The 25,957-nt window shown below is 35.9% G+C and overlaps 1 protein-coding gene across 1 annotated transcript in view; it reads right to left on the bottom strand.

The window, feature by feature from the left end:
- Window positions 1-628: 628 nt before the first annotated feature.
- The window catches only part of ddr2l (discoidin domain receptor family, member 2, like), a 32,583-nt gene continuing 7,254 nt past the window's right edge, over window positions 629-25,957 (bottom strand). Inside the window, exons 2-17 of the mRNA XM_052556618.1 lie at window positions 18,666-18,773; window positions 18,463-18,565; window positions 18,135-18,363; window positions 16,081-16,228; window positions 14,692-14,797; window positions 13,780-13,966; window positions 12,175-12,421; window positions 11,221-11,313; window positions 10,758-10,912; window positions 10,243-10,447; window positions 7,535-7,779; window positions 6,542-6,669; window positions 5,795-5,992; window positions 4,255-4,489; window positions 3,695-3,844; window positions 629-3,260 (exon numbers count right to left, since the gene is read on the bottom strand). Coding sequence (XP_052412578.1) covers window positions 3,123-3,260; window positions 3,695-3,844; window positions 4,255-4,489; window positions 5,795-5,992; window positions 6,542-6,669; window positions 7,535-7,779; window positions 10,243-10,447; window positions 10,758-10,912; window positions 11,221-11,313; window positions 12,175-12,421; window positions 13,780-13,966; window positions 14,692-14,797; window positions 16,081-16,228; window positions 18,135-18,363; window positions 18,463-18,565; window positions 18,666-18,726 — 2,628 coding nt within the window. The 5' untranslated portion in view covers window positions 18,727-18,773 and the 3' untranslated portion in view covers window positions 629-3,122. The remainder of the gene's footprint in view (window positions 3,261-3,694; window positions 3,845-4,254; window positions 4,490-5,794; window positions 5,993-6,541; window positions 6,670-7,534; window positions 7,780-10,242; window positions 10,448-10,757; window positions 10,913-11,220; window positions 11,314-12,174; window positions 12,422-13,779; window positions 13,967-14,691; window positions 14,798-16,080; window positions 16,229-18,134; window positions 18,364-18,462; window positions 18,566-18,665; window positions 18,774-25,957) is intronic.

Raw genomic sequence — 25,957 nt, 5'->3', positions numbered from 1 at the left:
CTCTAGTAACAGCAGATCTGCGCGCGCTCACGCGAACATATATTCACACAATGGGTCTCACGCTCTTCTTACATTAAGTTTAAGAGTGGATAAGTGATTATATATGTACATTTAGATTATATGAATTACGTTTGGTCATAACTGACAAAAATACTTCAGTAGTACATGGTGCAGTGATGCTAATGCACATACATTTTATCGCACTCCGATACAATGGTGTGTATTTATAACCATGATATGACAAGTTTTTATCAGTAGTTTATAACAGACTACTGTGCTTACAGCCTGCCATTTAAAACCATACCGTATTTCACAGTACCATAACTGTACCATTAGAATATGACCTCGGTTTTAAGACCATGAGACAAGTTTTTCAATACTTTTAGAGCCCAACTCAAATTAATACATCATCTATTCATTTGGACTTAGAGTCCACAGCCAAACCAAAGTCAAACATTCAATGTAGGATTGGCAAAAAAAAAAAAAAAAAAAAAAAAAAAAAAGACACAAGAAAATGAATATATAATGTACATACACATTTATAGGTAGATACTATAATATATACACTACTCATATGTAGAAAAATAAAATAATATTCAGAATAAGTACAACACATTAACACCACTGATACAGCAAAATCTGTATTTATTATGGAAAATAAGAAAGAAGATGAAAGAAATCAAGTCTTTCTTAGTCCCCAATATATTACTATACATACAGTATCTATTCTGCTTATGCAATGTACATGAAGGACACATACAGAGAGTAAAAAGTTTCGAATGAAAGACAGTTATTTAATTCTAAGTGATAAAAGAAGGTACATTTTATTTCACTTGAAACAAAACCACACTCACAGTATCACGCATTCGCACGAACATGCACTCTTGGTCTCTAAATATGTAGTGAAAAGCAAACTCTGATCAGTTATAACAAAAAATTGCCCCAGGCTCACTTTAGCAAAGGCTTCTGGGAGATTAAGTTTTAGTGGTTGCCCTTCCTACCACCACCATTCAATCGAAATCCCAGTGCTATTGGAGGACGTCCTGCACAGCCAAGCCTTTCAGCAGCCAAACAATAAAACTTCTCCTGTACATTTGAAGACAATTTCTGAAATACAGTAAACACAAACTACAGCCCAGAGAGCAAGCATTTTCGGCCCACATCTGGAAATCTGAAATCCATGCGGGCCAGATGTGGGCCGGATCTGGGCCGAAACTGCTTGCTGTCCGGGAGAAAAGGAATGAAGAATCTAGTACACAATGATGAAAAAAGATGGAAATAACAGATCTTGGTTACATCATAGTACACCAAATGTTTTTTTGGTGCTACACACATCCACAAACAGTTGCTAAATACATTAAACGGCATTAATAAAACATAAAAGTGGATTAAAAGAAAAAAATAAAAGCTGTGCTTTGAATAATGTCAAACTTACATACATATTCCCCCATTAATCATGTGCCTTCTACAGAGATCGAAGATTGAATGGATCTCTGCATTATTAATATTTTTGGTCCTGTTTGTCCTCAGTAAGTTAATTTAGATAAATCAACAATGCAATTGTAGAACTGTATGCCAATAACAAGGAAGTATAGTATTTTCCTTTGCAACAGAGTTGAAATTCACTTTGTTTACCTATGGAGGTGAAATATTGCTGTTTTTTTTGAAGGAATAGTTCACCCAAAAATGAAAATTAGCTGAAAATGTACTGCCTTTCAGACGAGTTTGTTTCTTCATAAAAACAGATCTAGGTAAATTTAGCATTCACTTGCTCAACAGTGGATCCTCTTCAGTGAATGGGTGCCGTGAGAATGAAAATCCAAACAGCTGATAATGACGTCACAATATCCAATAACTGACATGTCGTGAAGCAAAAAGTAGTTTTTTTTTGCCAAAAACACACAACCCCCCCCCCCCCCCCCCCAATTAATCATTAAAGTGTTTATAACTTAAATGGATGATTCAGGCTAAAATACCAATAATCTATCTACAATATTTTTCAGTGGATTATTGTGATATCAGATGTTTGGATCCACCAATTGATGTAATGCAAAATTTCCCCAAATCTATTCCCATGAAGAAACAAACGCATCTATGTTTTGGATTGTCGGCAGGTGAGTAAATATTCATCAAATTTTCATTTCTGGATTAACTATTCCTTTAAAGCCAACATGAAATGGCATTAACAACCCATTTTACTTCTATAATTGAACATATGCATGTGGAGGGTGACGGTCAATTTCACCCCAAGAACAACTTGACGTATCCCAATGGAAATGCTTCTTGCTTTTTTAACATTAACCAAGAACCAACCTATTACATTTTGATGAAACATTGTCTTCTTTGGAAACACGCACATATGAATCATGGTCCATTGGTCTGTTATTATTGTTGACTTTAAAGTGGCCTGTTAGAAGTTGGGGGAAGAAACAGTGCATTCGATTGCACATCAGTCCATTGTTGGCTCTAGAACCCTCTCCCTTCTCCTCCGAAAGGGTTTTTAATCTAACTATAACAGTAGTTCTGCTAGATCCAGGCAGAGAAAGTCTCTGACCCAGCTATATCCAAAGAACCTGTAAAACATTCATATTTAGAGAGCAAAAAAACACTTAATATCATAAGACACAGTAACTCCAGTGTGGGGGTAAATAAGGAACAAAAATAGTCAAAAAACTAAATAAAAACCAAAGACAGCAGTGCTTAACGATACACAACCACAGTTTTGACAAACACAACATTCGTCCAGTTGGTTCTTTCTGCCTAGATTATACAGTAGGCTCAAGAGTCACTGTTGGAAAATGACAAACAGAAATAACATATATGATAAAGAAAAAAAGGGAAAGAACAACAGAGAAGTAAAAAAAAACAACAACCTCAAGTGTCTATGGATTGGAAAAAAAGCTATCTGAGTCCCAATGGAGATGAAAATGTGAGTGGATAAATGAATGAATGCCTTTTGTGAAATCTCATCATCTCTAGATCTATCCTCCATTGCATTTCTACCGCTCTAGTGACGCTACATTGTGGCTATAATGTTACTGCTCTACTTCAGCGACTGGCGAGCAGTCAGAAGACACGTATAACAGTTTTCCTCCAGGTTATTTCAGTAGAGCAGGTGTCGGTCATGAGTGGGGTGCGAAAGTTCGCAGGGCCTGATACAATCTGTGAAAAGTGGGCCGGTCCGCGATGTCACGACTCCAGCAACACATCATCAGCTCGAACAGAGAGGATGGACAGAGTGGTGGGGCGGAGAGAAAGATCTAGGGAGAAAGAGAGTCTTTTACATAAAACATCCATGTAAATGATGTTACAGTTCATGCAAAGGTTGTGAATTCCATCAGTCTCATTAGAGCTGATTGTGGTAATTACATTGCTGTCTATGGAGAGTCAGAAAGCTCTCAGAATTCATCAAAATATCTGAAGAACGGAGATCTTACGGGTTTAGAACGACATGAGGGTGAGTAAATAATGACAGAATTTTCAGATTTGGGTGAACTATGCCTTTAACTTTAAATACAAACTGAATTTAAGGCTTTTAAAACCCACAGGAACCCCACTAATTCTACTTCAGAATGGTGCCAGTTTAGTTCAATTCACTTCAGGTTGAGTTGCTTTACCTCAGAACAATTCACTTAACTTCAGATGATTAACTCACTCACTTCAAATCAAATCCAGAACCAAAACCATTTTGTACCTGTCTCCCCTGGTTTCTGAAGAATTCGCCGGTGTTCTCGATGACCTGTTCATCAGACAGCAGGCTGTAGGGCTGCTCTTTACATAAAGTGAAGATCTCCCACAGGGTTACTCCAAATGCCCACACGTCACTAGCTGTTGTGAACTTCCCCTAAAACACACACACACATGTAACACACAATGCACTGATGCAAAGGAAGAAAGCCACATCTAAGAGTTATATGTAAGATTTGAAAGATGTTTCTTCTGCTCACCTAGGCTCCAGTCAATTTATAAAAAATACAGTAATATTGTGAAGTATTATTACAAATTAAAATGACTGTTTTCTATTTGAATATATTTAAAATGTAATTCATTCTTGTGATGCAAAGCTGATCAGTGTCACATGATCCTTCAGAAATCATTCTAATAGGCTGATTTGCTGCTAAAGAAACCTTTATTGTTATTAATAAGTGCTGAAAACAGTTGTGCTGCTTTTTATTTTTGTGGAAACTGAGATACATTTCTTACAAATGAATCTTTGATGAAATGAACAGTATTTACAGCCTCTCTTTCCCTCACCAGTAAAATGCTCTCCCAGGCCATCCAGCGTATAGGCAGCACAGCGCGCCCCTGTATACGATAGTAATCACTACTGTACAGGTTTCTGCTCATGCCGAAATCAGAGATCTTTATGGTGAGGTGACGGTCCAGGAGGCAGTTCCGTGTGGCCAGATCACGATGCACAAAATTCAGAGAAGCCAGGTACTTCATCCCAGAAGAGATCTGCACCGACATGTGCAACAGGTCAGCAAGGCTGCAGACACAGAAATAAAAGAGTCTGAGTTCATGACAAATAAAACAGCAAAGGCACACAAACATGACCTGGCTTCAAACCAGTGTCAAATTCAACCAGCGCCACGCCTGACTACTTGAAAGCGAATAACGGAGATGGAAATTTCCTTTAAAAGATTCTATATATACTGTATTATAAAAGCAGTTATAATGCATTAATTATGCACATTGCAATTGTAATGCACATTATAATGCACTGTATGATCTTCTGAATAACTGCAACCACAGTTATAATACATCAATATTTGTTGTTCCACCATTAAAACTTATAATGTATTGATATATAATACATTTTACATTTGAAAATGCTTTTAAAATGAAAGTATTTATGATGGGATATAATTCATTACAATGTATATTATGAATACCTTTAGAATGCATTATAAATAAAGGCTTTAAGTATTTTAAGGCTTTAAGTGTTACTGAAATGTAACTTTAGTTTGATCTTTTTTTTCTCATATAAAACTACATCTTGGTTTCAGAAGGCTTTGGATACAGCGCAAAAGTAATTTGAACAAGGTTTATGATACTTTTTTGTCTTTTGAACATTAGATTTCGTAAGAACAGTGCATATATTCAGTTAAAAGTCTTCTGTGTCAAACTGTTTTTATTATCAAAACTATTAAAGATCGTTTTTTTTTCGTTAAATTTTTTATAAAGTATTACATGAAAACATTAAGTTGTAAAAACTAAGGAAAATCTGAAATGTTGTGTTGGCAATAAAACTTCAAAATGTACTAAGTGCTCAAAATGCTCGAAAGATAAACAGAAATAAAAAAATAAAAAATTTACTAAAATGAATAAAATGACAAAAGTATATGACAAAATTACTAAAACAAACTAAATTAAAATGATAAAAAATAAAAACAATGGTATTAAATACTATGATAGTACATGAATAATATTAACATAGGAAATGGAAAAAAAGAAAATAATACAGGTTTAAAATGGCACGAGGGTGAATAAACGAGTGCTCCATTTTGTGTTTAGCAATTGATTGTAAAATAAAAAAAACATCGACACATTGAAATGATTTCCACATTATTATTATGACTTGATGACTCAGAGGTCTCACTTCAAAACTTGGCTTGTAATCTGAAACATTTCCATCATAAATTGAGAGCTGACTTGAAACTGGAAGGTTAAGTTGAAGAATTCGGAGGTTAAGAACGTTAATCTCGACTCTGACTTGTAGAATAGCAATATTGACCCCTGTCTGGAGATGAAAGTCTGTACATGTCATACTCCTTCATAATGATGGACACACCTGACAGACGGAATGTTGTTGGCATGCGTGAGAGTGCTCTCTATCTCTCTCTGGGACAGGAACATGTTGAGGTCTCCGTTCTCCATGTACTCCGTCACCATGCAGAGCGGGTCGGAGCTCACGCACACGCACAGCAGCTGGATGATGTTTGGGTTATTCAGACGCGACATGATCTTTATCTCCTTCAGGAAGTCATTTCTAACAGACACAGAAGTCAGAAAGGTTATCACGGGATCAGGAGAAAGGTTACAGGTCAACATCCATCAGTAAATACCGACTGACAACAATAAATGAGAAATAAATTCCAGCTATAAACAGATGGACACTTTTTGACAGAAACATTCTTATGATAATTGTGTATTTATAACAATTTGACACATTATGAAGGATTAAGAGTCTATATGGAGTCAATATATGACAAAATAACTGAAAATATATATGACTGGTATAACTGAATATATACATTTTTTTTTTTTTTAATTAAAATAAACTAATAAATAATTTTTGCTATATAAACAAACAAAAAAACTGTTTAAACACTGCATTTCATCTGCCTATTGTTTGTCTTAATCCATGATTCACTCCATTTAATTCCGACCAAATAAAACACACCAAAATTACATAACAATTTCCAAACTTTTTAGCAAGAGCTTCCCAGAAGCCTCATTCTATGATGCAACTTTCCAATAAATAGTTTTTGTGTGTGTGTGTGTGTGTGTGTGTGTGTGTGTTTTTTCCCCCTCAAACCTGGCAGTGCTGGTGGCATCCGCTCGGAGTTTTTTAACTGCTACTAGCACCGGCCTGCCGTTCTGCTCCGGTAACACGGCACCCTCTCCCAGAAACTCAGCCAAACCCTCCGCCTCACACAAATGCACCTGGAAACAGCCACAACAGTATGAACATGGGCGAGCAAACTTTATTTGGTATACACTAAGAATTCCTTACTGTGTAAAAATATTGTAATCACTGTACCAGTGTATAAACTAATCTTGGGTATGTAAGAAAGAAATTTGTATTTAACACTGATGCATTCAACTGATCAAAAGTCACATTAAAGGCATTTATAAATTTGCAAAATATTTATTTCTATGTTTTTATACCAAACTCCCATATCATGATTCCTTCAAATATATTCAATGCTGATTCAACATTGATAATAATGAATAAGATTGATATAAATAGATGTTTCTTGAGCAGCAAAATGAGTAAATCATAATATAGAATTAAAGTAAATGTGCTTAAAATTAAATTAAATTGTAATAATATTTTAGAAAATAAAATGTTTCTTTTTTGGTATTTTATAATTAAATAAATTCATCCTGGGTGAGCATTAGAAACTCTTACAAAACAAAACTTTTGTATATCATACAGTACTGTGTGTCACAGTACTATGGTATTACCGTGGTGTCACCATAGTAACACAATAATCAGGGTCAACAGAGATAAAAAAGTATTAGTAACACTACTGCATAAAATCCTTGGCTCTCACTCTAGATTTCCAGTGTTTTTCTTAATAAAGCCATATATAATAATCATGTGTGGTCACTAATAACAGGGTTTTCTGGGAAACACTGTAATTTCACCAAACAAATATCAGACATTACTGCACTGTTTGTATAAAACAGTGTAAACAGTGCATGAAAACATCCCAAATAACTCAGAATTAAAGACAATTCAAGTGCGTCCAGAAGCGAGCCAACAGAACAACAGCAGCGGTAATGAAAGCTGCTTCTGACTCACCTCACCAAACTGGCCTTCTCCCAGTTTCTCTCTGAACAGCAGTCTCTCTCGTGGGAACTCGGCCACAGAGATGTCCTTCCGCGTCAGGGAATCTACGGTGAGGGCCGGAACGGCGTACATGTTGCTGCCGGTGACCCCCTGCAGGCTGATGATGTCGGTTTCAGCGTAGTGCGGGACGCTGCTCTGAAAACACTGGTGTGGGGTGCACAGGGTCACGTCAGGTTCGGCGTATCCTCCGCTACAGGCTACAGAGACAAAAAAAAAAAAGCATTTTAAAGACTTTTTAAACAAACTGTTTGGGATCCTGTTGACTTTGATAGCATTTTCATACTGTTCAAAGGAAGTCAATGGGAGCCAAAATTGTTAGTTAGTTTACCAATAGGACTCCAAAATGGTTTTGTTAAAGGTGCTGTATGTAGGATTGAGACCCAGTGGTTGAACTAGGTATTGCAGTCCAAATTCAAAATATTGGAGAGGGTTTTTTTTCACCCGGTCTCTTCTTCTCTGAGTTGATGCACACGCAGGTTGCCAGATTGACGACACAAACACTTTTGTTTGCCAGCTTCCATGACTGAAATGAAATATTGACAACTGGCAACCCGAGGTGCTGAAAAACAATTGGGTAAACTAGGCTGGTTTCACAAACTGATACAGAGATCGTCATTCCGGCCCGGAACGCACATTTTCAAAGGAGAATAACTGACTGTAGCATTGTTTTTCAGATAAATATGTTAACTTAAATATCTGCAAACATATTATGGTATTTTTATTCAAAAACTTACATACAGCACCTTTAACAATAATCCTAAAAGTATTGTTTAATGGACTTCCACAGTATGTTTATTTTATCCACAATATGGAAATCAATGGGACACAAAGCCATTTGGTACCAACAATCTTAAGCATATATTTTCTTGTGGGTTCCACAAAATACAATGGAAGTCAATGGGACCCAAAAACGGTTTGGTTTCCAATATGTCTGAAATACCTTTTGTGTTCCAAAAAACAACAACAAATAAATTACGGAAATCAATTAACCCTTCGCTGGAAGTTTGATGGACAAGTGACAGGTGGCATTTTCTCCAACAAACAAACCAGACAGAAGAGTAGATTAAAGGGTTAGTTCACCAAATAATCAAAATTAAGTCATTAATAACTCACCCTCATGTTGTTCCAAACCCGGAAGTCCAGTTCTTCAAATCAAATTTTCGATGCTTCAAAAAATTCTACCTGACCCTCTGATGTCACATGGACTACTTTGATGATGTTTTTCTTACCTTTCTGGACATGGACAGTATACCATACACACAGCTTCAATGGAGGGACTGAGAGCTCTCGGACTAAAACTAAAATATCTTAAACTGTGTCCCGAAGATAAATGGAGGTCTTACGGGGTTGGAACGACATGAGGGTGAGTTATTAATGACATAATTTTGATTTTTGGGTGAACTATCCGTTTAACGTTGGTTGACTTGAACTTGGAAAACTGTGTTTACTTTGTGCTATAAATAGTAAAGTGGAAGAGATGATGTTGACCAAATTTTCATTTTCGAGTGGATTATCCCTTTAAGTACTATATAGTCCTTTACAAAATGTGAAATATTGACAATCATGTCGCTTTGTTGATGAAGATTGGGAGAAAGAGGAAGAATGAGAGACAGAAAAAGCAGAAGAAGACAACAGAGGAACAGGCCAACTTCATGTTATTTCAACCAATACCCTGAGGTGTCTAGGTGCAAGAAACCACAGAGTGTCAAAAATTACCACAGGAAAATCTAGCATCAGTTCTTACCCTTGCAAAATCCTTCAGTCTGGGGACAAGGTCAGGTGGAGTTCATAGACTGCAAGCATAAGGTAAAGAATGCAAGACTAGAGGAAGAAGAATGGAAAAGTGCACTGGCAGGCAGCATGCAAACTGTTGAGGAAACAAATGTCAATGAAATCAAGTTCAACAGGATGAAAAATAGAAGAACTACAGTAAAAGTGGTTAGTTTGAGAAAGGACATCATGTTCAGATATTCAGTGATGAAAAGAGAAATTAATACTCTTATTCTGCAAGGAGGCATTAAATTGATCAAAAGAGACAGCAAAGACTTATAAATGTTACAAATAAATACTGTTCTTTTGAACAAAAATATTAAGATGGCGGAATAAGGTAAAAATTAAAATATATTCATATATAAAATCCTTATTTTATCTTGTAATAGTATTTCACAATATTACTGTTTTTACTGTATTTTCGATCAAATAAAATGCAGCCTTGGTGAACACGCAAAATGCCTTTTTTTAATCTAAAAATAAAAAATAAAACTCAATATATATGTATATATTTGATTAAATTAATTAAAAATATGCTGCTTTTATACTGATATGCAATGACTTAAAGGTATAGTTCCCCCCAAATTAACGTTCTGTAATTATTTACTCTCATGTTGTTCCAAACATGTTTTACCAGCAACTGTTCGTTACCAACATTCTTCTAAATATCATCTTTTGCATTCAACAGAAGAAAGAAACTCATATAGTTTTGGAGCAACTTGAGGGTGAGTAAATGACAGAATTATATTTTTAGGGTGAACTCTCCCTTTAAGGCAATAGTTTTAAATTCTGGCTACATTTTATTGTAATGATTCTTAAAAAATAGCGAGGCAGCTCACCAGTGTTTGAGACAGAACTAGTGTGTGTTTGTTTATAATAATAGAAGATACCAGAAGCTTCTGCACTCTGCGACAGCTCGGGAAGTTTGCTCTTGAGCGCGGCGGGATCCTGGTACTGGGGGTCCAGCAGGAAGATCCTCTCGTAGGGTGGGTCGAGGGAGATGCGCGGGGGCACCGGAGGAGTCTGCAGAATTATAGTGTCACTGCTAGAGGACAAACGCACTGTCACCTCATCCTTCAAAATTCGCCTCGGAGCCTGAGACACAGAGAGACAATTTCAGTTACTCTGGATCAAAACTGCATTGTTAGGTGAAGAAACCCACAGATCATCTGCATCTATGTGAAAACCACATTATATTATCACATTCAGAAATAATGTATAACGTCGGTAAGAAAACAAAACACCCTTTTTTTGAAGCTATGCATTCAAGGGGAACATTTTTGAGTCACAACTTCTAAAAATGTCTGTGAAGTGACATTTAAATTCAACTATGCTCATCCTTTCAGTAAGGTGTACCAAGGTATCTTATGCTACTCAAGTATATCATCATAAACTGCACACTCACCTTCTCCAGGACTTTGCACACATATTGGCACCACAGAATCAGGAAGATGATCACCACCAGTAGAAGAATAATAGTCACCAGACAGCCAATCAGAATCGATGTACTGGCCTCTTCAGGAGAGCCTGGTTTTAATGGTTTTGCTGTCGTCTGGTCCTCTGTCAAAAACACATGTGGGTTAATCAAGTTCAGTCAAAGTGTGTAACACAAGTTAGTACAGCATTTTCAGTTAAAGCCAACAGGATGTGGTGTTCACAACCCATTTTTACTTCTATAATGTGACACATTTCCTTCATTTGTATTCATCGGAAACTGACTGAATCAGGAAAAGCAGTCTCTATATGGCTTTGGTTAGACAAACATTCAATTTTCTTTGGAATAACATGAATTAAGAGGGTATACAGTATCAAATGACTCCACGCTGACTGTAAAAACGCTGGATTTTCTCAGCACAATGACTCTTTACCTGTTTTTTGTGTAGTTTGCGGTACTTTGCTGTTAACCTCATATGAAGGAGGGGTCAATACTGGGGGCTTCTGGGTGGGAAGCACATTAGTTGCTGCAGTGGAAAATAATTAAAACAAAGGAAATTACTACACCTACTTAAAAATGCATTTATAATTCTAAGTAATGATTTGGGGTCTAGTTTTTCCTAAAGGTTGCAAGGGACATATGTGACCCTGGAGCACAAAACCAGTCTTCAGTCGCTGGGGTATATTTGTAGCAATAGACAATTTTAACATTGTATGGGTTAAAATTATCGTTAAAAATCATTAGGATATTAAGTAAAGATCATGTTCCATGAAGATATGTTGTAAATTTCTGACCGTAAATATATCAAAACGTAATTTACGATTAGTAATATGCAGTTAATTTTTCTTTTGTACCCTCAGATAACAGATTTTCTAATAGTTGTATCTTAACCAAATATTGTCCATCATTTGAAAACGTATTTATTCAGCTTATGTATGATGTATAAATTTAAAAAAGATGACTATTATTACTGGTTTTGTGGTCCAGGGTCACATATGCATTTGCAAATGTATAAAGAAATTGCCGCTTTTATTCAGGAAGGATACATTAATCAAAAGTGGCAGAAAATAATTTTTTATTTTTACAAAACAATCCATTTCATATAAATCTTGTAAGAAAACGCTCTATTCATCAAGGCACAACAGTTTTAAACATTAATAATGATAAGAAATGTTTCTTGAGCAGCATATTAGAATGATTTATAAAGGATCATGTGACACTGAAGACTGGTGTAAAATTCAGCCTTGCGTCATCACAGGAAATTGAGTTGAAATGATGATATTGGGAATGAAAATACGAAAAGCATATCACAGCTCTGGCTGTATTTTAATGAGGTGATACTGAGAATACCAGTGGGAGGATGAGTTGAGTTGTGCTTATTTCATACCAGACTGAAACGAGATCTCGCTGAACATCATCCAAGTGTCAGCAAAGTAGAAGCGGCAGCGCAGCGCCGTGGCCGATCTGTGCTTTAACGGGACCGTCACATAGCGAGCGCTCGGGTTCCGGTCATCTAGAACGGTGTGAAACTCCACCAGTTCTGCTTCCCACACCGAAATGAGGTGCAGCTTAAAGACACAGGACACGGATGCGAAGATCTTCACGCCCCGAGAGAACATGTTATTACTGTGAACCTAAAAAGAGAATTAATAAGCATAAATAACACCTAAAGGTTCACATTTGAAGCTTTTTCAGTTCCTCATACTAAAGTCAACAAGGATGACATCTATAACCCACTTTTTTGTTTTCATAAAGCAATATATTTCCAAGTTAAGCAAAGGATGTTTAATTCGATTCGATTGGATTGAATTCCTGAAAACTGGGAATTATGTACAGTAGTTGAGCAAGGATGCATTCAATTGAACACAAGCAACAGTAAAGACATTTATACAATTACAAAAAAATCTATAACATACAAATGTCACAATAAAAATAAAATAAGTAAAATATTATATTTATAAAAAATAAAAAAGTAAACTATTTTACTCACCCCAAACTTTTAAACGAATGCATGCAATTAAATTGACTTTATGCTGACTTACAAATAAATAAAAATATGTAAATAAAAAAGCAACTAAAACAAAATTGCCCGACTTCAATAAACATGTTATTTTCTAATATAAAATCATTACTTCAAGATTAAGAACCTAAACTACCCAATCCACAGACACTGGCATGATTATATACAGACACAATAAGCACAGTAATTATGGCAAACAATCCTGCTCCAACATGTAATCACGTGTTATTATGTGTGAAATACGGTGTATAATTACTGCTACATTCAAAGCACATCAAGTTCAAATTACAGACACTACAGATGTTAACCAGAACACAAACTGAGCACATGGTGAAGAGAAGCGTTGAGTTCTTTTAACAGCATTAGTGACACAGAAAATAATTATGGTCATAAAATAATTACACTGTCCCTCAGTTTACAAAATTAATTTAGAATGAGGCATTTACAATGTGGACCAGAAATAAATAAACATCAAAATACACACAGTTGTAATTTTCAAGTGAATTACCACTATATTTAAATATTATACACTATTGTTAGAAAGTTTTGGGGTCGGTATAATAAAAAAAAAAAATCTGTAATATTTTTATTTAGAAAGGATGCATTAAATTGAAAATGACATGTTATAAAATATTTATATAGTCACATAAACTTTCCATTCATCAAAAAAATCCTTAAAAAAACACATCATGGTTTCCTTTTCAATAATGATAATAATAAGTGTTTCTTGAGCAGCAAATCAGTATATTAGAATGATTTCTGAAGATCATGTGACACTGAAGACTGGAGTAATGATGCTGTAAATTCAGCTTTGATGACGGAAATAAATTCTGTTTTAGAATATATTCTAATAGAAAACAGTTGTTAGGGTTGTAATAACATTTCACAATATTACTGCTCCTTATCAAAAGTACTAGCTTTGCTTTGCAGCTAACCTGGTCCTGTTAACTTCTATCACTGCATCGCTCTCACCTTCATAGAAGTGAAGTTTCTCTGTCTGTCAAACTGGAACTCCATCTCTACATATCCAGGGCCCAAGCTGTCGTTTCTCCAGCCCACATAGTCATATCCGGGCCACAAGCGGTCCAGTCTTCTCTGTACAAAGTCATCCTGACCAATCACCCCATCTGTCAGCTGACCCAGACCCCCAGACAGCTTCCTGTGGGAGCAGAGAGAGACAGGAAGCACTTAGCTTTGGGCGAGGAGTGATTAGCATTCATTCTAGAACTTAAGAACAATATTGATTGTTCTGCCACAGGATGACCCTGAAAAGTCCACAATCCCAAAGTTGACCCACATCAGCAAGTCAGGAAAGAAGAGGACAAAGAGTCAATGTGAAGAAAAAAGTTAGGATTCTTTGATGAATTTGAAAACAAAAAATATTTCGCAACACTATAATTGTCTTAACTGTCGTTTTTTCTTTTTTTAAAAAACTTTCTGGTTCAGTTTTTGAATGGCAGTGTACTTTTTTTCATTATTTACTTTTATATTTCAATTACCTTTTATGTCATCTAAAATACTTAAAATGAATCTTTAAAAACACTAAACTACAACATTAAATGTGATCTTTAGTGTATCTTAAAATCAGTGTTCATTCATCATCAACATTCAGCAATCCCAATTCAATATTTATTTATCCTAAATATGATACATTTGTTTTTGATGGTTAAATGTAAAAAACTAATCTTTTTTTTAAATATATATATATATATATATATATATATATATATATATATATATATATATATATATATATATATATATATATATATATACTCAACATCATTGAGATTCACTGTTTAAAATATATTTATGCTTTATGTAAAACCAATATTGGACATATACATATACTCTGAATCGTTCCACCTTAGATCAGACCCTCACCTGCGTTCCAGGGCCCCGTCGTACGTGGAGTCGTTGAGAGGTGTGATGGGATAACCAGGAGCCATCATGGTCTGGCCCTCTGGAGAGCTGTACGCCGTCAGGCCATCTGCACAGCAGGAGAAAGAGAAAACTAGAATGTGATTAATCGTTTCACGTTGCTCACGTTTAAGGCACTGGAGTAATTGAGGTCAAATGAAACTAAACAGCAAATCAGACTCTAGGGGGTCAAATCTACACAGGCCACAGCTGTTCGGATGTGAGATGCCAAAGCGATCTGCTTCGGTCTGTAGCCCATATGCGAGATTGAAACTGAGGCGCTGTTAACACCCAGTATCAAGATGCATGATGGATCACAAGCAGACGAGGAGACACATTCCCGTTTATACCTGCTCTGTCCACTTTCGGTCAATTCAGTACTGATTTCTTAGAGGGGCAGGAGTACACATGTATGAGCTTTTTCAATCTTATATTATGAAACAAACTCGTGCAAATTACTTCTGAATGCAAAGGGAGACAACTAATAAAACCATATGGAGAGTAGCAGCTTTTGTTTCTGCTCTGATAGCCACAAAACTGTGCTGAACACAGTGGGTTTGTGTTAGAATCAGGACTGGAAAGAGAACATTGTGCTTTTTACTTTATTTTCTGCCTTCAAACCAAACTTAGGATTTCATACGGCAAAGTTTAAATCCTTTTTGGCTGGTGCGCTTCAGCAGCACTTCCTGTAATGTTTTAGAATTAGGTCAGTAGGCAGAGAGGGGGCATTTTTAGTAGCTGTTTGAAAGCATTTAACCATATGAGTGTCTACACTAGGAAACATCCATTTGAATGCATTTTCAACTACCTATAGAAGTGTTGGTAGTTTGTTTACAGGGTTAGCTTAGTATAATTGAGATCATATTATAGATTTTATTATTATTTTTACTGAGTTTAATTTTTTTCATATTTGCTGTTTTAATTTTTTTGTGTGTTTATATAGTTTTAATAAAATTGTATTTAATTGTGATTTAGCAGATGCTTTTATTTGTAAGCAACTTAAAATGAGGACAATGGAAGCAATCGGAATCAATAAATAGCAAGCTCTATGACAAATCTCAGTTAGCTTAACACAGTATACATACCAAGGTTTTTTTTGTACATTTTTTTTTGTCAGTTTTACCTTTTCTTATTTTAGCACATTAAGATAAACTAAAGGAAAATAAGCAATGTTTGCAACTAGCTAAAATAAAATACTTTTTTACATTTTTTAGTTAAAGTTTATTTTATTTCAAGTAACAAAAATGGTTTTAGTTAGTATAGAAGTCTCCAATATGCAGCAACAGAAGGATCAGATTAATACTTTTTTTTTTTTTATTGCATAATTTTAATTCTGTAATTCTTAAGACTTACCCTGCCAGGCGCATCCAAAAAGCTCTACTCTCATACACACTGTGTGTACGGCATCGGTGACGGGAATCAAACGTAAGAATCGAGTAATGATGGGAGGGTGAAGGTCTCGCACCACAGAGTCATAGGTGTTTATATTGCCCATTATAGTCTGCAGAAGATATAAGTTAAACAGTATGGCACAGATCATAAATAGTTACAGCAGGATAAGCATGCAGTGGTTCCCACATAATAAAAATTGTATGGACAAACATAAGTGAAAATACTGCACAATGAGATACAATCATAGAAAATAGAAACCATGCAAAAAAACTTTTTTAAAGACAAAATGTATTCGCCAAGGATGCATTAAATCGATTAAAAGTTATGTTACACATTTTTTGTAATCATTCATCAAAGAAACCTAAAAAAAAAAAAATTCAATTATTTTCCCCAAAAAAATATTACGCTACCCAACCCTTTTCAAAACTGATAATTATAAGACACTTAAGCAGCATATCAGCATATTCAAATGATTTCTGCAGTGTCATGTGACACTGAAGACTGGGGTAATGATGCTGAAAATTCAGTTTTGCATCACAGGAATAAATACAATTGCCCTTATTATGGATTTTTGATTTGAACATCCTGCAAAGTTTAAAATCTCAAAGCGCACCTTGTATAAAGTTACTGTCTCTCAAAAGAAAGAGTCCACTCTGAATCATTTAAAAGATTCGTTTTTAAAACAAATCCCAAGCCATTTCATGTTGACGTCAACATGAATCATTAGCATATTGCCTGCCCACCTGTTGGTCTTTTCGTGTTGGTCTGAATGAAAATGCTAATTCATTCTTTGCCACTAGGTGCAGCTTTTGGAGCAGTAAAAAAGCAGTTTCCCCAGTAACGGCTGTAAACAAAGCAGCACTGCATCTGCTTCATCAGGCATTACCATAGACAGTAAAAGAAATGGACACAGCGACCCCATTGGAACTCAATTGATACAAGTGAAGCCCATTTTTAGCGTTTTTTAACACTTCCGTTTCTGACGCGCAGACTCAAACTAAGCTTGATGACGTCAGCAACCTGTCTGACAGATGTAAATCTTCTAGTAGCTGTGCGTGCAAACTGCCATCGTTAATCTTGCAGAGACGGCGAGCTTGAGCGGGGAGTTCTTTGTCGTGAGTGAGCAGGAGTAAGTATTCTGATTAATTCTTTTGTATAGTATTTTAAAATGTAACGCCAGTACGCCATATTAAGTTAATTGCCTGAGAGCTTCTCCTCCTGTCTGTACGGTAATGCGACAGAGAGTCGCGTGGTTATGACGCAATCATTAGCCTATTTTTACAAATACTGATTAGTTTCATAATGTAACTTAGAAGGTAATGGAGCCCTTTATACATTGTCGTGTATCTTTAGACATAAATAATGGACAAAAAGAGTCTTTAAACGCCTCAGATGTAAAGTTATTCACTGTCAAAGTGACGCCAAAATGAATGGGAGTCAATGGGAATGCTAACGCAAGTGAATTTCTGCTACAAGATGGCGGCACGCGGCCGACTTCAACTTCCGGTCGAGTTCCTTGCCGCCTGGGCATTACATGGAAGATGAAATGAAAATGAGACCAATCACACCAATCACCACAGATTAGCGTCACGTTAAGTAGGGGTTTTGAAAACAGAATCATTGAGCGAATCGTTTGGGATCCGTTGAGCAAGTAAGATAAAAATAAATGCATTTTATAAGACAATGAAAGAGTTTTTTGAACTTGCATGCATGTCAACCTATTGTTGGGGACTCCCAAAACCAAAATATGAACCTTTCATTACACATAATAATGGCACTTTAAAATATATTTAAGTATTTATTTTAAATTGTAATAATATTTCATAATATTACTGTATTTTGATCAAATAAATGCAGTCTTGGCGAGCATAAAAGACTTACCAATCCCAAACTGTACAGTAGTGAATGGCATTATTGCTAACTGATCTAACATATTAGCATCAAACTTCAGTTCATTCAGGTCTTTTATTTAAAAATCAAACATTTAGTAAAAACACTCTTATGCATTTACTTACCTCGCTACCAAAGCGGTTTCTCCAGGAGATCCAACGGTGTCCATCGCGACTGTACTCCAGACGGTATTTGCGTGCAAATTCGTTGCCGGAGTTGCGTGCGTAGCGACCCTGTGTAGCGACGACGGTGAGAAAGATGAGCTGACGTAGGTCAAGCTGAAGATACTGAACATCTGAGGGCTGCAGTTGACCAGCAGGACACCAGGCGCCGTCCCCCTCCTCACGGTTTAACCTGATGCCACAACAAACAGATTTTTATTTAGTTTAACTTGAAGTACTAAAATATTAAATAACCCTTAATTAAAACTATATAGGATGTTACTGATGTTACCTTGCGTACTGAGGGCCTGTGGTTTCATACCACTGACTGGAGGCAGTGATGTCATCGTTTTTGATCCTCCCATCCTCCATACCGAGAGGATAACGACAGTGAGCTGAGGAGGTGAAGGAGCACATGGTGAGAAAGTGAATGTTTTTGCCAGTGTCTGTATGAATGCACATGTTAGTGTGGGACTGCATGTGATGTAACTCTACCTGGGTCTATCTGTCCATTGACGTTTATTAGTGAGATGGTCAGCAGCAGATAAAGCAGCATAGTGAGACCTCAGAGTCTGCCGACAGACCAGACTACAGACTACATCTCTGAGGAACAGAAAGAAACATAGCAGTACTGTAGCATCCACTCATTTCCAGCCAAAAGAAACATGTAACGATCAAAGCAGAACAATATCAGAGCCTACTGCAGACCAAAACACGGTCCAGATTCAGAACAAGATCGAACTAAAACCAGGATGCAGATTTTAAAGATGTGAAACACAGAAATGTTTAAATACCTAATCAAGTCCTCTTTTAAATTGTCAATAAAAATTAAACACACACTGTAAACATTCAACAAAAACACGTTTTTGGGATATACACTACTATACTAAAAGTTTTGGGATTTTTTAAAGACATAAACCATTTTATTCAGCATTATGTATTCACAATATTACTGTTTTTACTGTATTTTTAATTTTAAATACAAAAATAAGTTTATAATAAAAAATTTTTTTCCAAAAGTTTATAATAAATAAATAAATATTTATTTATATTTATATATGTTTTTTCTTTTTTCTTTTTTTACATTTTGCATTAGAAGAAAACATCTTTGAACACATTGTAAGGGAGCCGACTGTAAACGATGCTTTCATTCCTGGTTTAGCTGCAGAATCCTCTGGGTTTTCTGAGTCCTGTGGGAACCCACAGGTCATATTAGCATAACTGCTATGCTAACTATGCAAACTATTCCAGAGCAGATGTGGCCTGGAATCACGTAGAAATCTGCCTCATTCAGGGTGGGATTCTCATTAGCGATGAATAAGAGAGGTCTTTCTTAAAACACACTGTATCATTGAGAATTTAAAAAAGAACCATGCCATTATTTGCATGTGAGACTGCACATAAAACTTTATGTGAACAATAATGTTTTATTGCCAGCAATTACTCATGCATGCCTTATTATTGTGCATTTTATAAATAAAAGTTGATTTGCCGAACATAAACTCTGTGACATGATTATCTAATAAAATGTTTTTGTTTTTTAAACCACCAGACTCTCTCTTACTCACAAACAAACTATAAAATAGTTTTCCACCCAAAACTTTAGAACTCATTTTACACATCTCCTGCTCCTTATCATTAATTGTAAAGAAAAAACATCACTTTTATTGCTCATATTTATGCTTAGAGATTGAGACAAACATTTAACCCTATTATTAGCAGTATTAAAGCTGCAGTAGGTAACTTTTGTAAAAATATATTTTTTACATATTTGTTAAACCTGTCATTATGTCCTGACAATAGAATATGAGACAGATAATCTGTGAAAAAATCAAGCTCCTCTGGCTCCTCCCAGTGGTCCTATTGCCATTTGCAGAAATACATCGCCCCCGTTAAGAAACAACCAATCAGAGTTGCGGTCCGTAACTTTGTTTGTGTTCAAAATGTAGAAAAATGTATATAATAAGCGAGTACACCATGAATCCATTTCCCAATCCCCGTTTTTAGCTTGTGCTGAATCACTAGGGTGCACCTATAATAAGTGTTTATATTCAGACTATTTTAGATTGCTTCGGGGGTACCGCGGCGGAGTAAACCAGTACCTTTGTGATTCTTCATAGATATAAACAGAGAGAAGTAGTTCCGGCTACGATGTTCTTCTGCAAGACGCAAGCAGTTCTGTTTATTAACCACTACAGCATCAAAAGTTACCTACCGCAGCTTTAAATTAACATAACTTGTGACAGAGATGAATGAGTCCTTAAATCCTGTGGCTTGTTTTTTGGATTTGGAAGTGTGCTAAAGGATTGATTTGAGGCATATCTACAGAGCAAAATATCATAGACACTAGGGCTGCATGATTAATCAAAATAAACCTGAAATTGCTATACATGATTTAATGCTATTATTAAATCCGAAGGCAAGTAACTTGCATTTGAGAGCACAGCATGCAGCAACCATCTTCCATTACATTACATTTATTCATTTAGCTGACGCTTTTATCCAAAGCGACTTACAATTGCTATATATGTCAGAGGTCGCATGCCTCTGGAGCAACTAGGGGTTAAGTGTCTTTTGCTCAGAGACACATTGGTGTCTCACAGTGGATTCCAACCCGGGTCTCTCACACCAAAGGCATGTGTCTTGTCCACTGCGCCAACACCACCCCTAAATTCCCAAACTTGTAATGAGACGCTCCTTGTGTTTTTCTGCCAAAATTTTCTAATCAGCTATAAATATTAATTTATGAATAGTATTGTAATTTTAAAGTCTTACTGTAGTTGTACTAAATTCTCCTTCTTATTATATCATTCTTCAGTAACAGTATAGGGACCAATTCTCAGTATTAACTATTTGCTTATTAGGATTGCCTTTTGTTAACATATTGACCATATTCTACATCCCAAATCCTATCCGATACCTAAACTTAACAACTAGCCTACCTTACTAAGTATTAATAAGCAGCAACTTAACAACTAGCCTACCTTACTAAGTATTAATAAGCAGCAACTTAACAACTAGCTTACCTTACTAAGTAATAATAAGCAGCAACTTAAAGGGGGGGTGAAATGCTATTTCATGCATACTGAGTTTTTTACACTGTTAAAGAGTTGGATTCCCATGCTAAACATGGACAAAGTTTCAAAAATTAAGTTTGTCACAAGTTTCGGAAAGTTTTTTTCGAGTATGGCTCTGTGTGACGTTAGATGGAGCGGAATTTCCTTATATGGGTTCTGAGGGCACGTCTGCGGAAGAGCGCGTGCTCCCGTATAGCACAGCACTGAGAGCACAACAGACTTCACTGATCAGAGCAAGAGCGTCGCAAATGTCACAAAACAAGTGTGTTTTTGGTTGCCAGGGCAAGACAACCCTGCACAGATTACCAAAAGAGAAACAGCATTAAGGGACCAGTGGATGGAGTTTATTTTTACAGAGCATCATTGGAGTTGTGCAAGTGTTTTTGTTTGTTCCCTGCATTTCGAAGATGCTTGTTTTACAAACAAGGCCCAGTTTGATGCCAGATTTGCACATCGTTTATTTCTTAAGGATAATGCAGTCCCAACGAAAAAGGGTCACGATCGTGTGTTGGAACCACAGGCGGTGAGTAAAACTGCTTCAAATATCTCTGTGTTATTAACTTAGCTATCGGTGTGTAAGCACATCAAGTAAACAACATGCGATGTTGTCATCAAATTGCACTTTCCACATGTACAGCTTAAAAAAAAAAAAAAAAAAAGACGACAAAGTGGAACTTAGTCATTTTCCAAAACCGCTAAGCAAATATATACAGTTTCAGTACATACGACATAGAGACGTCGTTGCTGATGCTGCTCTTGTTAAATTTCAGCCTCTGGATCTGATTCTGGATCATAAATATACGCTGAATCTGACTGTTAGCCATGGTTTGTTTTGGTTGGTTTTGTCCTCACGGTGTCACAGCTTCCAAACGCTCTCAACGCAAAAGCCTACTGGCGCTCGTGATTCTTTAGCTCCTCCCACACGTCACGCCTCCAGGCGCTCGTGTTTTTCCGTTTTTCTCTTATGAATATAATAAAACTAAAGACTTTTTGGAGTTATGAAGGATGCAGTACTACTCTATAGGTACTCAAGATTAACAGGATATTGAGTGAAAACGAGCATTTCACCCCCCCTTTAACAACTACCTTACCTTAATAAGTATTAATAAGCAGCAAATTAGGAGTTTATTGAGGCAAAGGTCATGGTTAATGGTTTGTTAACAGCGAGAAATCGACCTTTAAATAAAGTTTATTCAGTTTTTTTATTTTTTACTTCTATACAGTATAAGAGTTTAATATTTTTATGTAGTAGTAGCATTCATAATAATGGTAATTGTAATTGAAATAATAATCAGTATTAGTCTATTACCAGAACAATAATTATTACTGTTGTTGCTGTTGTCCCAATTACTAATATTTAGTAGTATTAGTTAATGTTATTATTTATTGTTATTATTATCAATGATAGTTGTTGTTGTAGTAATAATAAAGTATTATTATTATTATTATTATTATACTGCTCCTAAATAAAAATGAAACTATTGTTTAAAAATTTCATTTTATATATAATCACAACATTTTTAGACAAATTGTGCAACCCAAACAAACAAACAAACTAGCCCAGCAAACCTGGAGCTTAACCCAACAAACCCCCCCCCCCCCCACCACACCCCACCCACACACACACACTCTAAACCACTATCACAATATTTATCAGAAACTATTTTTCCCAAGGTGGAACCGCTTTGAAACCGACTGAAAACAAACATGCTAAACACCCTACAAAGCATCCTAGCACTGACGATTGCTCCGGGTGATTTCTAGGATGTTCCTGATGGCTTTTAGGCTGTTCTGTGATGGATAATATTTATGTTTCTAGAAGACATTTTCTTACCAAACACAGACAAGAAACATATGACAAATCAGTGTTCTGCCGGCCAAAGCTTCAGTCAAAATCCTGAGCCAAACTTCACTGCTCTCCTCCAGAGCCGAGGGCCGCGGGGCCCCTCTGATAGCAGTGCGTATTAGCGCTGGAAAGACTGAGATAAATGTTAGTGTTGTTGTTAGGACAGACATGTTTGAGAGTGTGTTGAGTGCAGTGCGATTACTGTGGAGGGTCTCTCTCGCTCCCCAAACCTCAGACCGCAGGAATGTGTCTGATTTCATGAGTGCATCACGCCCCAGCCATTACCCCAGAGACAATTACACACGAACCATCAGCAGCCATTACTTACAACCATCACAAGTTCAGTGAGTTTGGCCGTTATGAAACAACATCACAGACAAGAGATCATGGCTGATTATCTCGATTATTTGTGTTCTTTGTGATTCTTCAAATCATTTAGCTTGCGTGAGCAGTCAAACTCTTCGAGTTATATCTTGAAATCAGAATATCACAGAGACTTGAGATTGAGAATGAACTTTTTGGTAACACTTTAGTTTAGGGACCAATACTTACTATTAACCATATTATTGACCATATTTTAGATCCCTTAATCCTTCCCAATAACTAAACTTTTCAAATATCTTACTATCAATTAATAAGCGGCAAATAAGGAGTTTATTGTGGCAAAAGTTTGGTTAATAGTTAGTTATTACTGAGAATTGGTCCCCAAACTAAAGTGTGACTGACTTTTTTTTTTTTTTACTTAATTTAAAACAAATTCTCAAAGATTTTTTTATATACTGTATTAAATCTGGATTCAATTTTTTTTATTATATGACATACACTACCATTAAAACGCACCTATGTTTTTGATACTTTTATTCAAAAAGATGCATTAAATTAATCAGAAATTACAGTCAATACATAATGTAACAGATTTCATTATTCATATAAATGCCTTCTATTTTTCAAAGATGTATAGTAAGTATATAAAAATCTATTACAGTTTCTAGTACGGTTTCTAGCAGCACAACTGTTTTAAACATTGACAAAATTCTGAAATGTTTCTTGACCATCAAATCAGCTTATTAGAATGATTTGAATGATCATTTGTCACTGAGGAGACTGGTGTAATGGCTGCTGAAAATTCAGCTTTGGATCACTGGAATAAATACAATTTTAAAATATATATTGAAATGGAAAACACTTTATTTGAAATTATAATATTTCAGAATTGTATTAGTTTCACTGTATTTTTATTAACTAAATGTAATCTTGATGAGCATAAGAGACTTCTATCAAAGACATTTTTAAAATCTTATGCACCAACAGTTTTTGATCATTACACATAAACACGTTCATGGTTTGCTAGGCTCGCGTGTTTATCATACAGCGTGTTCTCAGTGTGTTGATGAGAATACCCCATGAGCCATTACATAATACACTTGTTACGGTGAACAAAAACACATGCATTTGAATGCACTCGATCAAACAGACAAATTAAACCTTTTCAGAGAAAACTTTATGATACTTTAAAACTATTGCATGCTGGGGGGAGGGGCGGGGATGCAGATATAATGTGCTTAAGAGGTGGATGGAGGTTGCAGATGGTTTATGTAATATTTGGCTCATGTAAAGGCCTGTCCAGTGCCGGGATTCCAGCCTTCTTGCTCATCTTTCTAAGAGGCCTCATGTGACTGACTGGGAAACACAGCAAGGCAACAAAACATTAACAGCACTAACAGACTTTTTGCTAACAGGGAAAATCTTAAAAAAAAAAAAAATTAAAAAGAGATTACATGCAATACAGTCCATTTTCTTTAAATTCAGATTAAATGAAAGGAAGTGTGACAAAACTACGATAAGCATGAATACCATACAATTTACATAATTTATTATTGAGTTGTTACTAGGGTTGCACAAATAATCGAATTTCTAATCGCAATAAAATTATGTAAGTAGCAATTAACCGTCCAAAGTCCAGTTATGTTATTCCTTGCTTAAGATGCTTTTTTTTCTCTACATGTTATATTAAGGGTTTTTCAATTGTTTTAATTTGAGTTTTAGTATAACACATTCATATTTGTACTTTTTTATAATTATAAGAAGAAACCAATCCAATGTAGTATTTTCAAACTCTAAAAATCTTTGTTATATTTACAACTTTTAAGCATACTTTTTTACAGTACAGTATGTTGCGCTTACACTGTAATTTTACAGGAAAGGATATTGCATTTAAAAAGTGCTACAAACAATGAACAGTCTGTTTCATGAAAGAAAGTCACATCGCATAACCTACCCAAATTCCAGACTCTTACAACCAGCACAAACACGCATGCATGCATACTGACAAAACATGCAAACCTCTGCAAGCATGCAGGAACGTGTTTGCAATACTGAGCTAGAATTAAAGGACCGAGAGAAATGTGAATCCGTTCTGCACACTCATCTGCACGACATGCATCGCACACAAAGGCATGCATCACACTCACATTCCTACATCCTGGTGTTAAGGAACCGTAGTACAGTTCTCTGCCGAGTCTTACTGCCAAACATCTCAAATTATGCAACACAATAAACAATGTGCAGAGCAAAACCAAGAGAGAGTCGCTGGCAGCTCACAAGAGAGATAGAGATACACAAAACCACAGCCAGAACCGACATTCGTGTTATAAATAATCTCATTCAACAGCCAGTTAGTCAGGTAAGATAGACCTCAAGTGTACTTCAAATACACAACACAGGGTGAATAAAACAGGTTAGTAAAAACTGAGAAGTCTCAATGTATCCAAAACCAAATGCTTTGTTGCCTCAAGGACAAACTTACTGTGGTCACAACTCCAGTAAAAGAAAACTTCAAGCCTTTAATCTATTCAATGGTTCAT

This window comes from Carassius gibelio, chromosome B5, assembly GCF_023724105.1.
Source record: "Carassius gibelio isolate Cgi1373 ecotype wild population from Czech Republic chromosome B5, carGib1.2-hapl.c, whole genome shotgun sequence".
Lineage (NCBI taxonomy): Eukaryota > Metazoa > Chordata > Actinopteri > Cypriniformes > Cyprinidae > Carassius > Carassius gibelio.
Note: the sequence above shows the minus strand (reverse complement) of the source record. Positions and strands in the feature narration are given on the sequence as shown.